Raw genomic sequence first — 24,139 nt, forward strand, 5'->3', positions numbered from 1 at the left:
TCTTCTTTTCGTAGTGGTTTCCTGCGAATAAACATTTATAAACAGTGAATTTCTTGTCAAGATAGTTACATTTGTCCTCATTAAACTCATCACTATTACATTAACCTTTAGGCTGATTCGATTTCTTGGGCTGCTCTGGATGGACACGCTGGTCTCAGTGATCCTTTCTAATAAGTTCAATGTACAAAGGTCACTTTTGCAAGGAGACGGGGAAAAGATACACGGCAACACAGGGGATATGGCAAACACAATCCTTCCTCTGCGTGTGGCTGTCAAAAAATCGTTGGAAGACCATCAATACATAACCTCCTCTCAACACTGCTGTGGTACTCTGTCCTTTCTATGAGGACCTTCTGGTGCAAAATAAAGCAGAAACCCACGATCCCCTTGCTGCTCCTGGCCCGTGAAGAGCAGTGTCATTCAATGCAGCCCTTTTCATGCACTCCTCGGTGCCTTTGTGGTTATTATATTTGTCCAGTGTACTGTGGCTTCTGCACCGACCCCCTCAGCTGCTCTCTCCTGTTGGGCTTATGTAACTCAGAGACAGATCTGAATACAGTTAGTACAGTCATTGTTCCTCTCTACACTGTACTATGCCTTCATTGCCGCAGAGGACCCTTGAGCGACATCTTAGCTCAGCGTCTCCTCTCCTCTCCTCTCCTCTCCTCTGAAAGCCCTGGCTGGCCAGTCCAGCTTTGACAAACAGTCATTCCCAGTCCAGTCGTTTCCCCTTGTCGGGCATCGTGCAGCCGGGGGGAATCCTTACAGGGTGAAACGAGCTCATATTCGACTTCATGCAATCTAATATAACAACCCTGCAAGAAAAACTAGGTTTGTTAAGTTCAAAACATTTAGAGATATAAAGATAACCTTTTTTTTCTTCTTTAAAAAAAAAAAGAAACTGTGTTACTTAAAAAAACAATCTTTATCTCAAATGAAAACCTAAATAAACAGAAAACAATCAAATGAATTGCCGCTCAACTCAATACACTCACAGGTTTTTGCTGCTTCAACCCTTCCTGGTCCGATATGACCAGGAGTTTATGGCTGCTTATGTCCACTGACTGTAGACATATGTTGAATTTGTGAGCCTGTGTGTTGCATGTCTAGTTAGTACTTGACAATGTCTAAGAGTCTCTGAATGATGATACTGCGTATATTTATATTCTCGCTCTATTCATTCTTTATTGCACCCATTGTAAAGCGTCAATATTGTATAAACCTTGTATATGTCATTTTATCTCTGTTTTTGGGTTTGTTTTGACAGATGAAAAGTAGCCTCTTGGATAACTCTGGCCCACTTACATAAATGTTTTTATTAGTGTATACTGTCCCCTATCAAATAAACCAAAGTTAAAAAAAATATTACAAAATATATAACTGAAATTAGTTTACCACTTGGTAAAGACTAAGGACTCGGACATTATGCCTTTATAATACGATCGCCACTTGTGGTGAAAGTTCAGAAATAAATACATAGACTTGCTTTAAGACAGCGTGTAGTAGGATATTAAGTTATATTATTTCTGGTATTCTATCCATGGACTCAAAACTTTACCTCTGAGTTGAGTCAATACCTTCGACAGACAAGCCCTCAGTAAAAATGCACCAAGCATCGTGAGCTTCATAATTGGAGCATTTATTGTGCTTCACACTTTGGATCGCATTAGAGGTCTTGTCCTCGTGTTTATTTACAAACCGTCTCACACTGAGACTGACAAATAAAATAGGACAGCTAAAGTCTTTCAATTTCTGTTTTGTAAAATGTGTTTTGGTTACATTTCCTCACGGTTATAATAGATTGATAGTCTAGTAAATGTGTATTCTTCATGCATAGGCCTATGCTCAATTTGCTCATTTCCTCAGCTGTCAACTCAATTTATCTACTTTCTTTTCTCCTTGCTCTCTTAAACATTCGCCAATCTGATTCTGCCACACCTGTTATTCAACCGTCTCGTTGCTGTCAGGTTTAAAAACTGTTCCTGTCTCGGCTGTCTTTCAGCTGTCATTTCAGCGCCGTGAACCACCTCCACCTCTCCACCTCCTGGGTTCAAGATATTTTCATCTGTCAAATAGTCACTCTCCGAGACTTCAGCTTTCGACTAAAAAAGACATCACAATGGGGTCTACATAATAAACACTCTCAACATGCCTCCTCTGTCACGTTAGTTATGGGAGCGGCGTGACTCTAAGGATGACATTTTTCATCCGTCTGTCAGTCGACAGCTTTGGTCCCGACTGAAATATTTAACAACAACAGATGAAACTTTGCACACATTCATGCTCCCCAGAGGAGGACTCCTACTGACTGATCTCCTGTGCCATTATTTGTTTTAAATGTGTTATTCCAAATGAAACACAATTGGATGTATTGCCAAAGAAATTTGGGGTAGACCTTGTAACAGTTTAGCTCCACGCCTTCCTTTTTGTAGTAGGCCTAGTTGTTTTCATCCTGTCACTAATTATCCTGTCATTCCAGATCCTGCTTCCCATCTCGTCAGTCCAACTCCCCTCACCTGCCTCTGATCACCTCGTTAGTCCCTCATTCCCTTCACCTGGTCCTCACGCCCTTCTCACCTGCAGCCCATCCCCTCATTAGTCCCTCACTATTTAGCTCCCTCACTTCCACTTGTCCTCTGCCAGATTGCCTCGTGTTTTTCCGACCGAGCCCTCGAGCGTTCCATAGTTTGATTATTCTGTCTGTTCCGATCTTGAGGACGCTTTCAGTAAAGAATCTTTATTTGAATTATCTGTCTCCTGAGTCGTGCATTTGGGTCCACACTAATCCCGTCGTGACAGACCTTCATGTTCTCCTCAGGATGAAATGCATTAACGTTGGTTTATTACTTGCGTGTTTAAGTGAGGCCTCGCAGCGCTGCTAGCATGTCTGTAGACTCTTGTCATTAAGTTCTCAAAAAGAATACAAGTTCTCTAAAAAATGAAAACCTCTTCCTCAAACTTCTATCTAATGCTTAACTTTGAACATTGAGCTTTTTGTTATTATTCTAAAGTCTCCGATTGATTATGATATTCTTTTAAAGATATTTATAAGCTGATTATGAATAACTGTTGAACACTGACAGCAGATCTTTGGTGAACATCGTACGCTGTATTTAGTCTCGTTGTTGCGGTTGTTTTGGGGATACAAGCTTGTGGCTCTTGAACACAAAATGTGAGACAACGACTGAGACTTCCTGTGGGACCCCGTCAGCTGGGAGGGGCCATACGTCTCAGGACACCAGGGATCCACGCCGGTCATGTCGGACAGATTCTGCTGTCTTTGTCCCTTGTGGGACCCAGGGAAAGCCTCAGAATAGAAACTGTCCAGCCCCAGGGTGGAAACACATCGTGCCGCGGGGGAGAGGATTGTCTGTTTCAGCTGCAGCTCGGGGAGATGGGATAGACCGAGAGACAGACAGCAGGCGCTACAGACAGCCTGGGAATTCATTTATCGTTATGCAACGATCTTGCAGCGAACTAATTATCTTTATTTGGGATATTTTTGACGGATCAGTAAATCACCTGTTGTAAAAAGGCGGTCTGACACAGCCTGCTGGAAGGCACTTCGGCCCAGTTTATTTCTCCCAGGACGTAATCTCTGCTCAGACTGACCGTGCCGCTCGGGGCCACCACACAGGGCAGAGCAACGGGGACTCAAACCGACCTCTACTCAGGCCTTCAATAATAGATGCCCTGCTGTTGACACACGGCAGGTGGCAACACACCATTTCACAGGTTAGATTAATATTTCATATCAAAGCTGTGCAATCACAGCGCACATTCCGGTTTGAAGTTTGGGGAATGGATCATGGTGAAAATGGGACATGTGTTGAGCTGTTTACAATTACTCCAGCCATCTGGAAATTAGAGTCACATGCTATGCTTCAAAGAAAACACATTAAAAAACAGACTGTAAAAAGCTATCACTGGTTTTGATGGTGTTGTCATTTTGAAAATAAAACAGAGATTAATTATGTATTAGTAACTATTGGGGTTTTTAAACCAATTTGCCTGACAAGTAGTTTCCTTTTATTATTGTACATTATTGAGCAATTTGGATATACTTTAATGTCCTTGTACAGGAGCAGCTGTGATGTATTATCTCTCTTTGGACAAGCCTCCCAGAGCGGTAAGTGATTGGGGAAAGCATCTAGCTTCATTAGTCAGTTGGTTGGAGTTTTGTTTGTTTTGGCTTCTTGGATGCTGACAGCCTGGACTGCAGCTTCATGTCTTTTGCTTCGTATGGCACAGCAACCCTGAAACGCAGCATGTGTCTGAATCCTCTTCTCTCTGCTTGCACACACCAGCCTCCCTGGTGCTGTGTACTCTGAATAGAATTGTATGGAAGTGTTTTTCTTCTTCTTTCCAGCCCCTTTGATTCTGACACATGACTGGCAGACAAAGATTATAAAAAATAACAAAAAGCCAGGAGGGCTGGGACCCGCAGAGCTAGCTCCTCTGCTGTCTGTGGTGCTCAGGCCTTGGCCCTCAGCCAACTGATTTTCATTGGGAAAGCCCGGAGCACTGAGGGGCTGGAAGCGCTATATATAACTGGCTGTGTTATTTTCACTGACAAACCCTGTCTCACGCTGTTATTGAATAAGACGCTCAATTACTAACTTTGCTTGCTTTCGTTGACAACATTTCTGTTTCTGTCATTTTCGCTGTGTTGTTTCCTCAACCCTCTACTCAGGAGCGATGGATGAATAGCGCAGCTGTGATAAATGCAAAAAGGAATCACATTTTCCCCTGGACGGCTATCCTATTATTGGCTTGTGACTGATGAATGTCTCATGAGGCCAGGCTGGCTGGACCTGTGTATTTCATTCAGAGAGGAGGGCAGCTCGGCGTGGCACAACGTCTGCAGTCTAGAGCCCACGGAGCTTCAGGACACGACCCGGTTGCATGTATAAAAGATGTGGCTTTGCGACTGAATGACTGCGCAAATTAATTCATAAATAATGACTCGGGTTTGAGGCTAGAGCCCATATTGCAACAACACTTTCTTACTACTGCTGCATTAAAAGAGATGCCCCTTGGCTACAAGAAGGAGAATTGCCATAATGAATTCCTGAGCCAACCACACTCAAAGAAATGACTCATTGGATGAACTCAATTAAATTGTTGGCAGGTTTTCCATCCAATAATTATATGCAACTCCAACTCAAATTTAGCACATCAGTGCAATAAAATGTAATTAAGTTAGTCCAACTCATTTGTATCAAATACATCTCAAATAAAATTACGATATTCATTAAATTAAATGAATTTGTGTTTGTCCAACTCAAAATATAAACTAAATATGCAAACTCTACACAGAAGAAACGCCCTGACTGGGAATTGAACCCACGGACCTCTGGCTTTGAGGCGACAGTGCTAGCCACTACACCACCATACAGCCCTGAAACTGTCTTCACCTCATGTAAACAACTGATTTTCAGCTGGCGCATGCGCAAAGGGTAGTCCTCAATGAAACACATTTATTTTGAGTTGATATGCACACCATCTAACCTAAATAAATCTAATAAATGAAAGTATTCATACATTTTGTGTTACACCCATTCAATATAAATATCTTCGTTTTGTAATTGATTTATTTAAATGTATCAAACAATATTTAAATGTGTCACCTCTAAGAAGGGCTTGAATCGGTTTTTTGAGTGTGGGTGTGTGAGAGCCAATGTTTATGCCATAGTTTATAGAGTGTTTAAATACGCCAAGATGATGTATCTGCGTGTGTAAAGACATTGTGAGTACATGGATGGGTGCACACAAGTCGTCTCCTCTGCACGCCTCTCTGTGCTCGTGTGCTGCTTTGTTGGTTAAACGTCTACGAACATTAACACGGACGTCAGAGTGCATGTGTGACACCGCGCTGCCTGAATGTCACACAGAGAATTGGGTCTGGCTTGTGCTGCGGGCTAAAACCTCACGCGGCCTTTTCTCTAATAAGCCAAATGGGGAAACAGTTCCCGCTGCAATGGGGGCCTCTTGGGATTCCTCTGCTCGCCTCTTGCTTTCACTTTCATGAATCCAGCTGCCGTTTTAGGAAGCTTTAAACACTTCTGCAAATTAAAATCAACACGGCAGTGCGTAGTTGGGTTCATCACGCACTTAAATTAATCATAGGGTGTTTCTCGGTGACCCCAATAACCTAATCTCATTATAAAACCTCTGATCTCAGTGTGACACAGCAGGGTGACGACATGGGCATCGTTGCTTCACACACAAAGGCAGGAGGGATAGTACAACCTCCCACGGGTCAAATTACACATCACATGTGGAGCCGCCTGTCTGTGGCAGCTCCTATTTCAATTTGTTATACTTCACAATATTTCAGATACGTGCAAATAAGATCTAACTGGAATACTACAAGTACAAAAAAGAGGAAAGTGACATCCAACCTCTTGATGGCCTTGTAGCAGATGATGATGGCTGACAGCAGGAAGACAACTGAGGCACAGCCCACCGTTCCAAGCACTACAATGTCCATCTCCGTCCACCAGGGCCTCAGCAAGGGCACCATGGGCTCTGCCACTTAGGGGGAAAAGAGAAGAAGAGGGGACAGGAGGAAAGAGATTTGGATACAGAAGTAGAGAATGAGAAGAACGTATTTAACTAAATTAATCAGATTTATTTTTTAGCTTTGATCTCAGCGCTCATCTTTGGACACAGAACTAACTTGAGTTATTAGTTCTTTAGTGATTGTATCATACGACATGATGAAACATCAGCGAGAAAGTTATTTTCTTCCATGTTGTGAGTTGGGAAATTAGCCGTGTCCTCCTTCTGTAGGTCTTAGGTTCAACGTTCAAAGATATCCAACCCAACACAATGAATCATTTAAGGTCCTTTCAGCCTTCCTCACACCAGAACTCTTATCCACACCAATCACTGTTGCAGGAACCCCCTGCTCTTTCCACATTAGATCACCAGGAATGTTATATAACATTGTGTGCATCAGCAACTCTGTGTCTATAAAACAGAACTAACTAACTAACTAACTAACTATCTACCTACATATCTATCTATCTAACTATCTAACTAACTATCTATCTATCTAACTAACTATATATCTAACTATCTAACTAACTATCTACCTATCTATCTATCTAACTATCTAACTAACTATCTATCTATCTAACTATCTAACTAACTATCAATCTAACTATCTATCTACCTATCTATCTACCTATCTAACTATCTATCTAACTATCTAACTAACTATCTATCTATCTATCTATATATCTATCTACAGTATCTATCTCCATCTATCTATCTATGAATTCCAGTTTGTTCCAGTTTTGTGTGCCGGAGAAAATACCCTAAGCTGTATAAATCATAACAAACTCAGAGCTCCTGCATTTACAGTTATTCTGTTATGAATGAGAGGAAGGATTTACACCATAGCAACAAATACTCCTTAGTAATGCTGTGGACTATTTCCCAACACAGCACGTTTCTACGGAGCAAATAACAAGACACGGCTCTCCCCGGTACAGCAGACCACGTCATAAGTCACTATAAATTTAAAAGCTCCTCTCAGCTAAACTTTCATTTTCATCCTGAGTTTTGTAATCGGCTATAAGATATAATTCAGTCAGTGGTAAGGATCTACTTCATTGTGATGAAGCACACTCCTTTGAAAGACTTCGGAAACCATTTTTCGTGCATAAAGACTTAATTAACAGTGGCAATTTTCCCCCTTTTTGTTTACTTTTAGCAAATAGATCAGGTCTCAGTCATTGTCCCAGTGTTCCATGTTATCTATGCATATTCATTGCATTTAATAGACTAGTATAAAACAACATTTCAGCTCAAATCGTTTTTGCAAATTGGGCTACTGACGGAATATGAAGATAATTATGCGCCTGTATGGATTAAATTGAGAACTGAAGAAATAAAATTCCTTGAAATGAATTATTCATAGTGTCTCCACCCTCTGCGAACATTTCTGTGTAAAGTTGAAAAGGAATACAAATTGGCCTGCTTATCATGTTTATCGTGACACACTCCTGTTTATGGATGAGTTCAGAGCTCTACTCATGCGTTGGCTGTAATTGGGCATTTAAACCCCCACCATAGTTTACAGTCAGATGGTCCTGACAGCATTCACGCAGTGCCAAACATTTACAGAATAACTCTTGATAGGTAGCTCACACAGTGTGTTAGGGGGGTAATAATAAAGTCCATTTAAATTGACCAGACAAAAAGAAATCATTGGACGTGATTGATTAAAATCTTAACACTGCTGCCTGTTGAGACTGTGATGATTTAGTGCCCCTTCCCACTCATAATATTAAAGGCTGAGGGTGAGTGATTCTAAAGAGTCACAGTAATAGCTCAGAGCGGCTTCATCGTCAGAAACGCCTGTCCCATATTTCAGTGCGCTGTTCATTAAGGTGCATGAGACGACATACAAATCATATCAACTTTCAGTGAGCAGGCTGGGGAAATATGTTTCCCAATCTGTCGATGGATTTACCATCTCAGAGGGAGTGTCGGAGGAAGAACCGCTGCAACGGAAAGCAGATCCACACAGATAGACATGCTTGTTGTGGACCAGCACTAACACACACAAAAAACACTGACACACACACAGCCTAATTGCCACCAGCTCAACTTCAAAACAAAGCTAAAACTACTGGGCTGGTTCATTAGCATCTTATCTCTCTCAAATTAAAGCTAATTTAATGAACTCATCTATGTTTTAATCAGGGTCCTCCGGGGGAAACCCTACCACTGAACCATTGAGCTTGGCAGCCCAGCAGGCATGGATTTCACAAGCAGCTGGGTACTCCCCAAGGTCAGACCCGGCATAAATTAGTCCTGTGTTCAGCTGTCAACATCCTGCTGGCTCTATCACACGCACAGACGCACACTTTAAAAAAACAGTGCCCATGCACGGCCGCTCACGCAGTAATCTCAGGCGATGAAAGTACATTTTCTTTTGAGCATAAAAAGAAACACTCCATGTCAAAACACTCTTCTTCAGACTAGCCAGTTGCTTGACACCTGCGTCTGGCGAGGAATGAAATCCAACCGTGAAGCGAGAGCAAGCTGAGAGAGTCAGACGGACAGACTTGTAGCGAGACAGGTGAGGAAACTGGCAGTGTGAACTGGGAGTCTTACCTGTGGTGCCCAGTAGCCGTGGGGGAGGCGGTGGAGGCGGTGGAGGAGGGAGGGGAGGGTATCTTCTACAGTGGCATGCCAGCTGGCACTGTTCACTAACTTTCTCCGCCACAGTCTGTGAGCATGACCTCTGGAGTTCTCCCTTGTGGTAAAGGAGAGAGAGAGAGAGAGAGACATTGAAATGACTGTCCTTCAGTGCATTACTCATAGTGGCCATCAGGGCAACACTGTGCGGCACAAATGGAGACGCTTGAACACTCAGCAGCCTCTTAGTTGGCGGCCCTGTGGAAATCCTTTCAGTATTCTTTTGGTAATCACAGCTCCAGTGTTGTTGTCACCGGGGCTGCTGTGGATGTAGCACATGCAGAATAGTATCACGTCCATGGCTGCAGCCCGCTCCCTGTAAGAAACCACCCACCAACAGAGTGGGCAGCAGGCTGCCCCGAGGAGTGTGCGTGGGTGGACTTGGAAACTCAAGCAGATCACATGACATGTGAACCCTGGCAACACTGGTGCGTGTGAACGTCAGCTCACCACTATCTGTAGGCAGCAGCACGGGGCAGAGGTTAGCATACTCATCACTAACATATGCCTGCTGCAGGGATCCTGGTGGGATAACTGAATATTGTTCTCATAAAAACACAGTGGGCCACTTCATGTAACCACTAGAGCTGAGTGGCTGTGTGTGTGTGTGTGTGTGTGTGTGTGTGTGTGTGTGTGTAGCTATATTTCTCATGCCTTACTAAAAACTCATATGCATGCCAGTCAGTATTTCTTAAACTCAGCTGTACCCTGGACTCGTGATCCCAACATCTTGTGTAAACACACACACACACACACACACACACACACACACACACACACACACACACACACACACACACACACACACACACACACACACCTACACACACACACACACACACAAACACACACACACACATAAACACAATGCTTTACATATAAATTGTAACATGATGATAAGTTACTTGAAAACAGTTGCACAGTGTTTATCTTTCAGTAGATCAAACTCCTCTGACATTAGTGAAACATCTTCTCATGCGTAAATGGACAAGTGGCGCGCGTGAACGCGGTCCTTACCTGGCATGAGAGTAAACACAGTGAGAGAAGGCAATGACCGAAGAAAAAAGGCCAACAACTTAAAGTAAGTGGCATTAGATCTTGGACCAGCATTCCTCTTGCGCTGTTCTCGAAGATACTAGGCAGCGATTCCAACAAAAGAATGCAGTATACATAAGCTTGAACTGTTTGGGAAATAACCATCCACCCTGTCCGGTTCAGCGGCGAGATCTGTGACAAGCGTCTCCAGAAATAGTTTATGCCACAATCATGTTCCTCTTGAAATCCCGTTATCGATAGCATATAGGACAGGCGAGCCGGTGGGATGAGTAGCAAATCTCGATCATTCACATCTCGAAAGTAGTTGTTGTTCTTATTGGCACTCAGATAGCGACCTGAATCACGCCGCTACTCCGTGCAATGTGAGGGGCGGTGGATGGCCCGTAGCTTACATCCCTCCTCGGCTGCAAGCATGAGTGCAAATGGGCCACTCAAGCCATCGAAGTTGAAGAAGAAGAAGAAAAAACGAATAGAGAGAGAGATCCTCAGTAATATCGTGCGGCAGGATTCCTCACAATATAGGATCACACATCCCTTCAAGTTATCTCGGCTGAATGCTGAATGGGCGAGTCCGGAGGGTTAAACTGATGCATCCCCCTCTGTGCCAAAATACAGCGGGCTGTTTTATACGGGAGCATCAGCACCGCGCACTTGATGCAGCGCTCACATCAGCTCATCCTGACAGCGTGTGCTCAAACAAATTCACCCTCCGCTCGCAAAAGCCCCCCCCCCCCCTCCTCCTCCTCCTCCTCCTCAACAACCGCTTAAAAAAAACACACACACACACACACTAACAGAGAGAGTGTGTGAGGGAAGGTGGTAACGTAGGCGTCGTTAATGTCATCGGTTTAATTGTTTGTGTTTTGGTTTGCTTGTTTATTTATATTTGTGTGTTTTTCTTCTTCTTCTAATAGTGGTCCAGGCAGAAAGTATACGGCACTTAATGTGTGGAGGCGAGGCGGTATGAGGATGACGCGTACTAGACCGAATTAAAGTGAAGTGGAGAGAGAGAGAGAGAGAGAGAGAGAGAGAGAGAGAGAGAGAGAGAGAGAGAGAGAGAGAGAGAGAGAGACGCCCAGCTCCCTACTGATGAAGACCCTGCCGTGCCCATGTTTGATGTGCTGTGCCCTGCTCGAGGAGCACTCCGTGGTCCAGTTCCCCAAAGTAGGCTCAACCATTCTGCTGTAACCTGGCTGCTCCTGCTGAAGCGCAACTGCAACGACATCTTTTAACATTATGTATTAGATGTAGATTTTTTTAAATTTTAACCGAGCTGCTTTTTTTAACTTTCCCCCCACCATCCTGATATATTTTATAAGATGGTGATGCTACAGGCCCGCGTGCAAAGTAGCTGTGTAGTTTTGTAGAGCCGAGTTGCGTAATGTTGTTGGTGGTCTCCACGAGGCGCAGTTATGAAATGACCCCCAGCCCCTGAGCCATGGACGCGGGGCCGGAGTCAACGTGACACTCAGTTTACTGGATTCGCTTTAACAGATAACACTGGGAGTTAAACCGTGCTGCTTTTCTCAGTGTCATTAACAAGGAAAACAATGAAGAAGAATAGTTTCTGAAATAAATATTAGAAGACACGTTATTTTATTTAGCACTTTTATCTAAAAATGTGCACTAATTGTCACTGTACTGTTGACCATGGGTTACTTTATTGACCACAATTCTAGAGCAATCGTTGGTTAGGAGATTACAGAAAATTAATCAGTAGGCTACCCATTTTTTAAATAATTGTTCAAATGGGAGATTTGCTGATAATATGTCTTAAATCATTTGAATATCTTTGGGGGTTGGACTGTTAATTGGACAAACCAAGACAAGTGTAGATATTACATTAGGATTAAGGAAATGACATTTAGACATTTAGACTTTGATCAATTTTGAAAAGAATGGTTCGTTTAAACACTTTTCTTCAGGATTCACTCCAGAGATCTTTGTCCCGTAAACTGTTAAACATCCAGGGTCCTGCTATCAGGCATTGTTTGCAGGTGTCTCTGCTCAGTACACCTATGCTGCTTGCTGTGTACCATTCAAATTGCTTACTCGTGTTTCATGAATCCACAACCATTTGCTTCACCCACATTACTCCTGTTGGAAAGCATTGCTTGTGTTTTAAATAACAGAAGTGACAGCCAACGTGTCAGAGTCTGCTTATTCCAAATAACACAAACATTATCTAAGCCAACTATTCAAACAATTTTGGATTGAGATCAATGCATTCAGCCGCTAGCCTCACAGCCTTTTGGTCAGCTGAACATTCATCACATCTCTTGCCCATCAAGAAGCTCTTCACTGACAGTAATGTGAGCTAATGGTACACGAGCATGGAGATGACTTTTAGAGTGGAAAATCCACATCTGCTGCTGAACTGCATTTGTGCAGACAATGTAGGTATTTTCCTGAGTTTTTTGAAGTATATAGCAAGCCTGGATTTGGCGTATATTTGTGCCTGGTTCAGCTCAGCTCGTCCATCCTAGTCTGTCCCAGTATTGATTATCTGACAAGAGGAAAGCACTACATCCTCCTGGTTCCTTCCTGCAGCCTCAACTCCTTCCAACTAGCAGCAATCTGCTCCAACATACATCACTGCCCTTTTAAACTCAGATAAGGAAACCTCTTAATAAAATTACTGTGGTCTTCCAGTGTTATTGTTCTTGCTGCGGTACTTAATCAGCATCTCTGCCAGACAAACAGAGCACAGCCATATTACTTGCATCAGACACAAATAGAGTTGAATACCCTTTGTCATTTAAGGGATAATAATGTTCAGAGAAAATTAACTCCACTGCATCTATTTTAACTGTGTGTTTATCCTTTATTGTCTCAGCCCAGCTTGGCTGTATCATCGTGGAGGTAGTTTGCCATCTAGTGGGGGAATATGGTAACACATGCTATTTTGGCGCTTGGTAAATAAATTAACAGCTCATGGGAACAAGTGGATACAATAAGCAGTGAAAAGGACAACAATGGCACTTTTGTCAGAAGTTGTACATTTTGCATTGCTGGACTTGTTATTCTCAAGTTTTCTATTTATTGTAAATTCATCGGTACTTATTGTGTATCTGCAGATATAGTTTTCTCACTTTTCAAATATGTATTTACAAAAGTAAAAGAGAAATCACAAGTGCATCATTGGAGACCCCAAACACTCCTTGAGCACAACGCTTTTCTCAGTGGCAGTTTGCATGTGCCCCAAAGATATAAGTAAAGAGCATATCGTGGGTGCGCATGCAGCAGTTAAAGTGACACTTTAATTTGTATGTTATGTCGGTTTCAGACTCACATGACCCTCTCCAGTTGGATTAAAGTGTAAAGGTAAATACACAATTTACTGAATATTGTCATTTGGCTCAGTGCTTTCCCATAAATCATCTCAATCCTATTTATATAAGTATTTAAAATACAAACATAAACCTGTCTTGGCACAAGGACAGTGTCACATTGTGGTATTTGTGGACGCCACTGTGCTTCCTCTTTCTCTTTCTCCCTCACTTCAAAAGCCCAGGAGTGGGCTGACAGGCCATGGGAGGGGAGCTCCATTGTTAATTGGCCTTTTCAAATGAACAGAGAGGTGAAGGGAAGAAGAAGAGAGGAGGACAATAGGGTCCCATTGCCTCTCCAGAACAAGAGGGATGCACTGCCTAAAAAGATAGACCAGTCAGAGCACATATAGACCTGCAGAGCTCTCCTCAGACAACCCCAAACTGAGTGAATGAGGCAATCAATCATTCTGGCTGCAGCTCCCTCGGAATAAATGGCCTGTAGCCTCAAAGTAGACTGCGGCATGTTTTCAAAAATGATGCGTCCTGGTGCTGGAGTGGTTCAGATAATGCTTCCAGGGTCGTATAGTGCACACGCATGAGGTGTTACTTACCAGACAATCAGTTTCCTCACATCTCATTCCACTGCTGCTGCGTTTTAATGGGACGATGGGTACTCTTTTTTTTCCACTTCAATAAGGGGATGAAGCTCAATTAGCATTTCCAAGTCCTCTTTTCCTCCTCCATTGCAACCTTCCCTGCGGAGCCCATGCTTTCTCTGGGGATTGTCCTGTTTTGGGCCCTTGTTGCCGTTGGCAGGGTGACAGTATTCGAGTGTGCAAACTTGTGCTATTGTCCACGGGCCAGAGGGAGCCATGGAGACCCCATAATATGACACAGGAAAATGTTTGCTGATGGCAATTCTATGGGCTTTGTCCGACTCTTTCTCCTTCATGACGACTCGATTTAAGTCTCTAAATGTTTGACTACAAATGCAGGAGTGCTATCCAGCTCCTTTCCTTTTGTCCCGCGAGGTTTGAATGAGTAATTCAGCCTTTGTGCTGCTCGATTGAGGGGGCAAACAGAAAGACAAGATTCTTGAGCGTTCAAGCCCCTTTCCATGGTTATGCACTCTTTAGATCCCCCCCTCGCCAAATCCTACTGCTGACATCACTCTTGGGGAGGGAATGAGAGGTATATGTTTAAGACTCAACTTTAACCGCTCCGGAATAAAGTTAGAAGGCATGTCTATTTCAGCAAAACGTGCGCTTTTTTGTTCATGCACACTCTGGCTTGTTGTTGTTGTTGATGTTTGGCCAACGCCTGGAAATCACCGTGCAGGAGAAATATCGCATCCCCTCAGCGCCTTTTTCCAGGTCTCCATGACAACAATTTGCAATGGTGAAGAATTTGATACCAGGGTGCTTGGAGGCTGATTGGGTGCATTGTGAGTGGCCTGGGGTCGCTGATTGGTTCAAGGAAAGCACCACAACTACAAGGAGTTTATATTCATTCAACTTGTTGAAGTGCTCAGCCTGGAGGGAAGTCTGTGCTTGGACTGTGTCTTGGAGTGAGGCTGGAGCCATCCAGCAGTGGTGAGTAAAGGGATGTATTTATTACTCAGAAGAAATATCAACTGAGACCCGTCAGCTTCAGGGTTAGTCGCAGAATTCTTTTAAAAGAGAAATGTGCATTTATGCAAATCCTTAATCGTTTTTTCTGATTTCCCTTTAGATCTTGATGGTGGACGACACGCTCCAACATGGACTGATTTGATCAACGTTTTTGCAAATATGGCGAACGCAGACAGTGAAGTCAAGACGTTGCTAAATTTTGTAAATTTGGCATCCAGCGATATCAAAGCGGCCTTGGACAAGTCGGCTCCGTGCAGACGCTCCGTGGATCACAGGAAATATCTGCAGAAACAACTGAAGCGATTCTCCCAGAAGTACTCCAGAGTCCCGAGGTGCCACACACACAGGTCTGCCGAGTACGGGTGCGCCAAACCGGTGGGGACTGCCCACCAGAGTGTGACGGTCACAGAGAAGCCCGGTTCGGATGCGCAGGGTGCCGAGAATGTGGGGAGCGCCGTTAAGCAGGTGCCGATGAGGAAACGCCAACTACCGGCCTCATTTTGGGAGGAACCTAAATTGACCCCAACGAAGAGGGAGCACTCACATTTGGGAGTAAAAAGGAACCACGCAGTCACGTCTGAGGGCAGCGAGAATGAAAAGCGGAAAAGGAGTTTCGATAAGGATGACGCGAAGGCCGCTCTGTCAACGTCCAGCCGGCGCAGCTCTGTGGATAAAGAGACGCTGAAATTGGACCTGACCTCTCACCACTGCGTGAATGTGTGCGGCTGCTGCCCCTTCCAGTGCCACGGACACCAGGTCCTCCACAGTCACATTGTTGTCCCACATCCGCCGCTGGGACTGTGGAGTAAAGCAGCAGAGCGACCCGAGCATCCTTATGGACAGAAGCTCCACACGCACGTTGTGGTCAAGCCTATACCGACCAAACCCACCGTCCAGTCACCAATCTTCAGCGTGTTTGGATTCATTTGATTTCCCTTCTCATGGAGCAGCGGCACAGACAATGTGTCAATAGGACTAACTATGTTCATGTTGCATTCTGCAAAGCCAACTCTTCATCTTTCAACATTTGTACACGAGACACTTCCTCAAGCACTTACTGGAAGCGTAATCTATTTTTATTGTGTAAATCTAAAGGACTAAATTGCACTTGCAGAATAACGTCTTCATGTGAACTTTCATGCCAGTCCGACGCCTTTCCAAGTATCTGAAAAGTGACAGTAAGTTGAAAGGTTTCTAATTTTAGGTTTCTGCAGAGGATGACTGCTCTTTTTTTTTCCAGCACCAAAAAAGTTATGTAAATGAATGAGAATATCCTGTTTTAGTTTTGTCTTTCAACTAAGAGAATAGAATGTGAGACATAGAAATCCTTTTTTTATTCGTCAAAGTAATGTATGATAGACAGGCACATTTCAAACAGTGATGTTTATTTTTAAATAAAAGATTCAACTTCCTTCGAGAACTCCTTTGGGCATAAGATTATTTCTGCTTTCATTGAGCGGTTCTGTGAAACAACAAAACAATCTGACAGATTAAAAATACTTCATGTTTTACATTTGTTATAAATAGATATCGTACACGTAATTGCATCTACAGATAAAAAACATTTGATGCAGCTCAAAAAAGAAACACAAATGGATACATTTAGTCATATCTATGATGCCGATAAGGCTAGAAGAGATTAAAGTCAGTCAGCCAGGCTCAGGTATGTGATCAGTCTGTCTGGAAGAGGTAGGCTTGTGAGAGATTTCAGTCTGTGTCTCCCCATTTGGGTCCGAATCCTAAATCTGCAAAGGTGCAGCAGTGGCCGAGGTGACGCTGTGGACAGGACAAAGAGAGAAGATCAAGAGGATGGTCGCTTGCATGATTGTGGACCACATTTTGCGTTGTATGCATGTGTGAGGAAGTGAAAGACAGAAAGAGACACGTTTGCATGTCAGGATGATGCGATTTTGTGGGATGCTTACATGCCGTCCTCTTAACAGCGAGCCATTCTTCTCGGCTGTCCAGCAGCTCAGTGAGCTTGCTGCAAAGCCGAACATGACCGACGTGCTCCAGCAGCAAGTCTATGATCGGTCCTGCCCATCTACACATCCCGGATGTTGAGATCCACTCACAGAACTGAAAAAGTGAAAACAATATTTAGAAACAACATTTCAGTTATTGTAAGAAACCCTGACATTGTTTTTGCCTATGTTTCCCCACCTGTGTTGCTCTTTCTGATGACTCGCTGCAGGTGAAAGGAAGCATATTGTCAGTCTGCAAAACAATTCCATTGCTGCCAACTGTTCTTATGTGGGGTCCTCCTGATGTTGGGTGAGGGGCACAGCCGTATGTACAGGTAAAACAGGAGAGGGCGTCACATCCATTGTCCAAAAGACACTTGAGGAGAGGCAAATTATTCCCGCAAAGGGCGACAACGGCGGGGAACGTCGTGGCGTACGAGGGTATCCTGGCGTGGACGTCGGCCTCTCTCTGCAGCAGTAGGGACACGGTACTGACGCAGCCGCGCCGTACCGCCATCAGCAGAGGACTGACCGGGTCCAGACTAAGATCGGCGCCGGCGTTCAGCAGCACCTCCGCGGTCTCGGTGCTGCCGTTGGCAATCGCAAAGTAGAGAGCCGTCGCCCGTCGATCCGCGTACCGTTCGGAGTGACTGTCGGCCAGCGTGGCGTTTACATCCGCGCCAGTCTTGAGGAGCACAGCTGCCACCGCGTGTCTGTTGTGCTCTGCCGCCAGGTGGAGGGGACGGACACAACTGTGGCGGAGCCTGGCTCGACTCGTCACCGAGACCAGCAGGGACACGATCCTGCACAGAGTGAGGAAAAATAACACAAATACACGAAAAGCCGTTTCTAAAACTCTCGTCACGGCTTCATTCATAATATCTACCCTATTGTAGGCTACATTAAAACCACTTTTCCCAATACAAGTAGGCCCTATTACATCTTCAGACATGTTTTCTGTTGTAATAATACCTCATTAACAAGTTACTTAGCCTACTCATGGTGTCCAAATTGAGCAGCAATGTGCAGCGGCAGCAGTCCGGAGTCGGTGGGTTTGTTGGCATCTGCGTTTTTAGTCAACAGCACTGCGACGCTTTCCTTGTGGCCATTTTTACTCGCCTCATGCAGAGCTGTGACCCCATCACACGTCTGCATGTTCACATGTGCACCTACACAAAAGAATGGTTCCTTTATAACCTTCAAATGTTTTTCAGAAACATGAAAAAACTAGAATGGGCACTCGGTAGAGCGCATACCTTCGCATATCACAAGATTGGGCATTGAATTATGAACATGTTGGCATTAGTTGCATGCCAATTGGATATAAATTGACCGTGCAATGGTAAAAAGAAGATGTTGACCTTTTCATGACCTTGACCATGACCTTTGACCCGATCGATCCCAAAATCTAATCAAATGGTCCCCGGATAATAACCAATCATCCCACCAAATTTCATGCGATTCGGTTTAATACTTTTTTACTTATGCGAATAACACGCATACAAATAAATAAATAAAGAAATACAAGGCGATCAAAACATTACCTTCCGCATTTTCAATGTGAAGGTAAAGAGTCATATTTCATTGCAGACGGGTACCTTTTTCAATGAGGTAGCAGAGCGCCCTCATCTGTCCTCGCTGGGCGGCTACGATGAGCGGCGTGATGCTGTAAGTGTTCGGTGGGTTGACTGCAGCCCCGGCTCTTATTAATATCTCACAGATCTCAGTGTTGTTCCTGGACACAGCCTCATGTAGGGCTGTCCACCCCTGACCACACCGCTGATTCACAGTGGCCCCATGGGACAGAATGAGGCTCACCATGTCCATATGGTCCAACTCACAAGCTACAGAAACAGACAAGGCATTAGGCTGTTATAAAGTTATCTCCACAGTTTGTTTTCCTGAAGAATTCTGTTGTATACAACACCGCTGTACCTTTGTACAAAGGGGTTTCTTTGTTCTTGCTGCTGATGTCGGGGTCGGCGCTCGTCTCCAGGAGGCACTGCACACATGACAAGTGTCCACGAGACACAGCCAGCAGCAGGGCCGTCTGCTCCTGCAGGGTACGCTTGTCTACCGATCCTGGATGGGCTGGAGCAGAACATATTCATAGCACACACACCATTCATTATTTTGAGAACGTACAACCAGAGCACCAAAACGCTTCTTTGAAAAATCTGTTTTTTACCCTCCTTTCCCTCATTGTCAATCTGAGCCCATGTGATTTCAACAGAACAGTCTTTAATAATGCTTTCAAGGCCATACCCCTCAGTATGATCTTCAAGCACTCCGTCTGTCCACAGATGGCCGCATCATGGAGAGGAATCCAGCCATCGTTGTTCTCCTTCAGCAGGCTGAGAGGAGCGGATGTTGCCAGATCATTGATAGCCTTCACATCCCCTCTCCTGATGGCAAAGACCACCGGCACCACGTCCCTGAACAGGAGAGAACAAACACTTTAATTGACTTCCACCTAAAAGCAATCGAGTGTAATTCTCAGACAGCAGCAGCACTGTGCGGGGGCTGTGATTTTGACCCAACCATGACATCTCAATCTATATATTTAGGCTATAATAACATTAACAATAAACAATAATATAATAAACAAGTCAGAATCAGAATAATGTTTTGACAAGGTACATGGCACATAAAAGTAATTTTAATGTGGTATATGTTACCAATTTAATCCAGATTAAACACATCCTATTTATATTCTACAACAGTGACAAGGAAGACCTCAGTTGAGCTAAAGTACCCCCCCCCCCCCCCACCACCACCACACACACACACACACACACACGCACGCGCACAGCCCCCGTGTCAATCAAACAGCCCTCCACAACAAAAGACTCACTCCGGCTCTGACGCGCCGCCCTGACCGTCTCCGCTCCTCGCATCTGCTCGCAGTCGCGACATAACACTGTTACATTTACCTCCAGCATTGCGGAACTGAGATAAGTATTCAGAGTAGATGAATTTCGTCATTTTTGATGACGAGAGATTTCACGGCGGTGGTTCCTCTCACGACGCGCGGCGGCGGAGCGGGGCGCAGCTGTGCGCTCAGATTATTTTGGGACGGTATTGTCAGGCGGCGGGGTGACGGGTCTCTCCATATATGTCAAGGGACTCGGACATCTACAGATACGGCTCACAGCACTGGAGATACCGCAGCCGGGATGTCTCTCTCTGTGCACGGAGGCTTCGTTTTCGAAACTGGTTTCCACATTAAACAATCAGATAATACAAATAAAAGAGGAATAGGCCGAGGGCAAGAGGAAAAGCACAGCAAGGAGTAGGCCTACTAGAGAAGAATAAAGGTTCACCACCATAATCCACAAGTCCATCACCTTTGATTGCCACAAACATTGCAGTCCTGCTGTATGTGTCCATAAAGTTATTTGAATGTTATGTCCTTAAAGGAGAAGGTTTAGCTGCTATAATGAAATGGACAGGGTTAATTTAAGTCTCATTTCCCCCAATGATTCTTATACAAGTAACTTTTTTTGACATCTTGATTATATTTGAAGTAAATTAAACAAACTGAAGTGACTGACATAGAGAAGCTGTTACAAGTGTGTGTTTAAATGCATTGAGTTTTGGTCAAACGTCCAAGTTGAGTTAGAGACTCAATATCTCTTCCACATTGTCTGTCTCCCATCTGAGAATGATTCAGATACAGATGCATAGAGACCCGCTTCTTCTCACTGCGTATGATAATCGTGCCTTTAAACCCAAGCATATGTCATTTTTGTGTATATTTGTGGAATGTAAATTCCATAAAATCCTCAAATTCTCAGAAACATATGAGCATTTGGTAATGTTTTCACACCAGAGAAAATGAAATAATTCTACACCCCATTGATCACAACACGTGAAGCACTGGCTTCATTTTAATCTTGAAGCTTTTTCCTTTCGATATCACCTTATAGGCCTCTAAAATAAGCCCTATTGAGGGCCCTAAGCCATTTGTTTTCCCAACTTTTATAATTTGGCTCAGTAGTTTGTCAGGCAGAACAATAACTCCTCTACAAACCACCAGGTGCTGCTTTGTGACGGTAGGGCACGGTTACATATCCATGTGAAACCGTGTAATTGACATACTATCTGACTTTGAGGGGGCTGCAGTTTCTCCACCAGAGGGAAGTGTTTCAAGCTAATATGGCATCAATTAAAGTAAAAGCAGAAGCAGTTTATACCTGATGTTGACATTTGACAGCTGAGAAGATTATAGCTACTGCACACTCACAACAGCTTGTTGCTGGAAACATCAAATGTTGATGAAATATGTTTTAATACGATTTTACAAGTTATCTTCCTTCCCTTGAACCAGAGATGAAGTTGACACTTTGCCACCATTTATTTTAGTCACCTGCACTGACCTAAGCCAATGAGCCACATTTATTTAAACAATTTTACAAACAACAACAACAACAAAACAAAGTTTGTAGTTCAAATTTTCAGCACAGACCAAATCGTGTTCTTTTTTGTTTTATTTTTGAAAAATAATTATGCTGATTTATTGTCTATTGACACCTTATAACAACGCTATTCAAAAAATTACTACAATTTACATAGAAAATGAATAAGCATGTCATTACTAACCACATCAAATGTGTTTAAGATTTTAAATGGATTACTTCGGGATTGTTTTATTATAATACATTTGCATAGGGAAACCTCTTGTGCGTACTATACCGTACTTACAAAGTAATATTGTGTTTCCTCACCTGAGCAAGTCTATTGAAGCATGGAGACTCAGGGAGTAGACAGCCAGCCTGTCTTTGATATCGTTGTTGAGTCTCTGGTAAAGAGACCTGGATCCGCTGCCTGTGATCATCACAGGAGGAGACGTGCTGTCCAGTCTGAGGACCGAGACTTCAAACAGCGTGCTGCTGTCTTCTTCATAAACCAGAGACGAGCCTGATGATCCAGACACACAGTCAGAACAACAGCAGTACATGTAAAAAGACATGCGTAAACACACATACAGTCACAATGAGACCACGCTCATTTGACAGAGCTGAAATCTGCACCACTTGCAGCCATCAGAGTGCAGCGGCTCAGGCGATGAGGATAGAAGCCTTTTAAGGGCATGTTCAACTGCGTTTGATTCCACTTGATTCTGCAGCTCGAGAGGCAATGCGGAGCTGAGGTCGTGTGTAGTGTTACAGAGAGTTATGCAGCAGAAAGTCGGCTCAAGAATAACACATCAAGTTGCAGTCAGCGTTCATTTGTTGTCCTAAGAATAGGCTTAATGGTTGAAGAAAACAAACAGAAAGAGGAGATATGTGGAGGACCAAGTGTTTAAAACAGTCAAATGTGTCTTTAAAGCTTAACTACATTTTCAAAAACTGCAACTCACCACCTGTCAGAGTTCCTCATCCTCATTCAAAGAAGTTGCGTTCATGTTACAGATGTGTTGATCTGCCTTTATACCAAGAGAGAAGAGCGTCCTTCTGTTGTATCCGCTCTTACTGTCACGTCATAAAGTGTGAAGATGTGCACGGAACAAAAACAGCTGATCTTTGTTTCCGTTCTGCTGAGGTGTTTGTAAAGAATGCTTCCTGCAACTAAACTGGAAATGCTTCTCTGGTTTACTCAACACAAACAAGTCTATCGACGTGTCTATTTCCAGTTGGAGGAGCCGGACTATACTCTGAGACTACTCTTCCCAAATTGTTGAGCATTGTTTTTGACAACAACCGTCACTATAACCATCATGAAGGAAGTATTTACAATTGTTTGAGAAGGGATGAGATAGTGCTAACACGGAGAGGTGGTGCTTATTTGCAACACTTTGAAGGAGTAATTAACATAGTAAACATTAAAAACATTAAAAACAATACAGATGCAACCATCATCCACTTTAATAATGTAACCTTTCTTAAGTCATATCAATATCCACTATGAAAGAAGGTCGATACAACTAGATAGTCCCTCCAAAAATGTGTGCTTAAAATACTTATTGTGACTTCACTTTGATGTTTGACCTTTACTGATCAGAAGGATGTCTATACGAGTTTTCACATTCATCCCCTGAAGGGTGACATTTTCTCTGTGCTGACATCACATTTGGATTTAAGACAGGTACATTGGTCTGAGCATGGCTTTGTGATGTTTGTTTGTAAACCACTCATGGTTCAACATGCAACTTACACAAGTGTGATGTGGAAACTTGAAACTTCCTGTGCACAAACCGATTTAGAACGGACCGTTCGGTGATTTTTCTGTCATATTCATTGAATGTTTATGTAACTATATATACGCTGTTGATCTATACACATGACATCTATTTATTCTGTCCATCCGGTGAGAGGGATCCGCCTCTGTTGCTCCCCTGGAGGTTTCTTCCCCCTTTTCCCCGTTAAAAGTTGTTTCTGTTTTTTTGGGAGTTGTTCCTGATCCGATGTGAGGTCCTGGGACCGGGTGATGTATGTGTATAGATTTAAAATGTGTAATTTGTGATTTTGGGCTATACAAAATAAACAGAATTGAAAACTGAATTAATTTGGCATCCACCAGCTATTTGTATATTCACAAAAATATGGATTTTTTAATAAGGGAGGAGAAGAAAATATATATTATCTACAAGGTACTTTAGTTATATTAGTCATCAGACAGACATTATAATTGAAAGCAGAGTATGTGTCTAAAACATGGATGAATGGGCTCTTTAGTAAAACGTTTGCAAAGCAGCAAACTTTTTTTCTTCTTAATTATGCTTTTATTATTATTACTCTAATGTCAATATTGGTCTCACTATGGACCGGAGCAATGCATCACGTGAGAAACGTTCTGGACTCGGTTCTCGTAAATTAGAGCGGAGTGAGCGCTCTTCACGTGTTCCTGGTCTCGGACCCGGAACGGGCTCATCTCCATGGTTACGTTGCTTTCATACACGCATTAACTCCTCTGGCAGTTGCCGTGACAACGGAGAAACGACCCCGGCACATTCCCAGTTGTCTTGCAGGCGGTTTCCAAGCAACCGCAACACAAATCC

General features: G+C 43.5%; 3 protein-coding genes across 5 annotated transcripts in view; 1 reads left to right on the forward strand and 2 right to left on the reverse strand.

The window, feature by feature from the left end:
• The window catches only part of prima1 (proline rich membrane anchor 1), a 12,624-nt gene extending 1,858 nt beyond the window's left edge, over positions 1–10,766 (reverse strand). The window contains exons 1-4 of the mRNA XM_056427277.1: positions 10,234–10,766; positions 9,133–9,274; positions 6,405–6,537; positions 1–21 (exon numbers count right to left, since the gene is read on the reverse strand). The exon at positions 1–21 is cut by the window's left edge and continues 1,858 nt beyond it. Coding sequence (XP_056283252.1) covers positions 1–21; positions 6,405–6,537; positions 9,133–9,274; positions 10,234–10,515 — 578 coding nt within the window. The 5' untranslated portion in view covers positions 10,516–10,766. The remainder of the gene's footprint in view (positions 22–6,404; positions 6,538–9,132; positions 9,275–10,233) is intronic.
• Positions 10,767–15,334: 4,568 nt separating this feature from the next.
• On the forward strand, positions 15,335–16,105 carry LOC130202010 (protein FAM181A-like). Its single transcript, XM_056427276.1, has one exon. The coding sequence runs from the start codon at positions 15,335–15,337 to the stop codon at positions 16,103–16,105; it is 771 nt and encodes a 256-aa protein (XP_056283251.1).
• A 382-nt stretch (positions 16,106–16,487) lies between these two features.
• LOC130202009 (ankyrin repeat and SOCS box protein 2-like) lies at positions 16,488–22,588 on the reverse strand. Of its 3 annotated transcripts, XM_056427275.1 has the most exons (9): positions 22,502–22,588; positions 21,867–22,059; positions 19,405–19,574; positions 19,075–19,230; positions 18,738–18,983; positions 18,137–18,308; positions 17,339–17,942; positions 17,101–17,254; positions 16,488–16,951 (listed from the first exon to the last, which is right to left on the reverse strand). In XM_056427275.1, the coding sequence occupies exons 2-9, from the start codon at positions 21,974–21,976 to the stop codon at positions 16,821–16,823; spliced, it is 1,743 nt and encodes a 580-aa protein (XP_056283250.1). In that variant the 5' UTR covers positions 21,977–22,059; positions 22,502–22,588; the 3' UTR covers positions 16,488–16,820. The 3 variants fall into 3 exon arrangements, with proteins under 3 accessions (XP_056283250.1, XP_056283247.1, XP_056283248.1); XM_056427272.1 differs by lacking the exon at positions 22,502–22,588 and having other exon boundaries at positions 21,867–22,131; XM_056427273.1 differs by lacking the exons at positions 21,867–22,059; positions 22,502–22,588 and adding an exon at positions 19,994–20,166.
• Between the last annotated feature and the right edge of the window lie 1,551 nt (positions 22,589–24,139).

This window comes from Pseudoliparis swirei, chromosome 11 (genome assembly GCF_029220125.1).
Source record: "Pseudoliparis swirei isolate HS2019 ecotype Mariana Trench chromosome 11, NWPU_hadal_v1, whole genome shotgun sequence".
Lineage (NCBI taxonomy): Eukaryota > Metazoa > Chordata > Actinopteri > Perciformes > Liparidae > Pseudoliparis > Pseudoliparis swirei.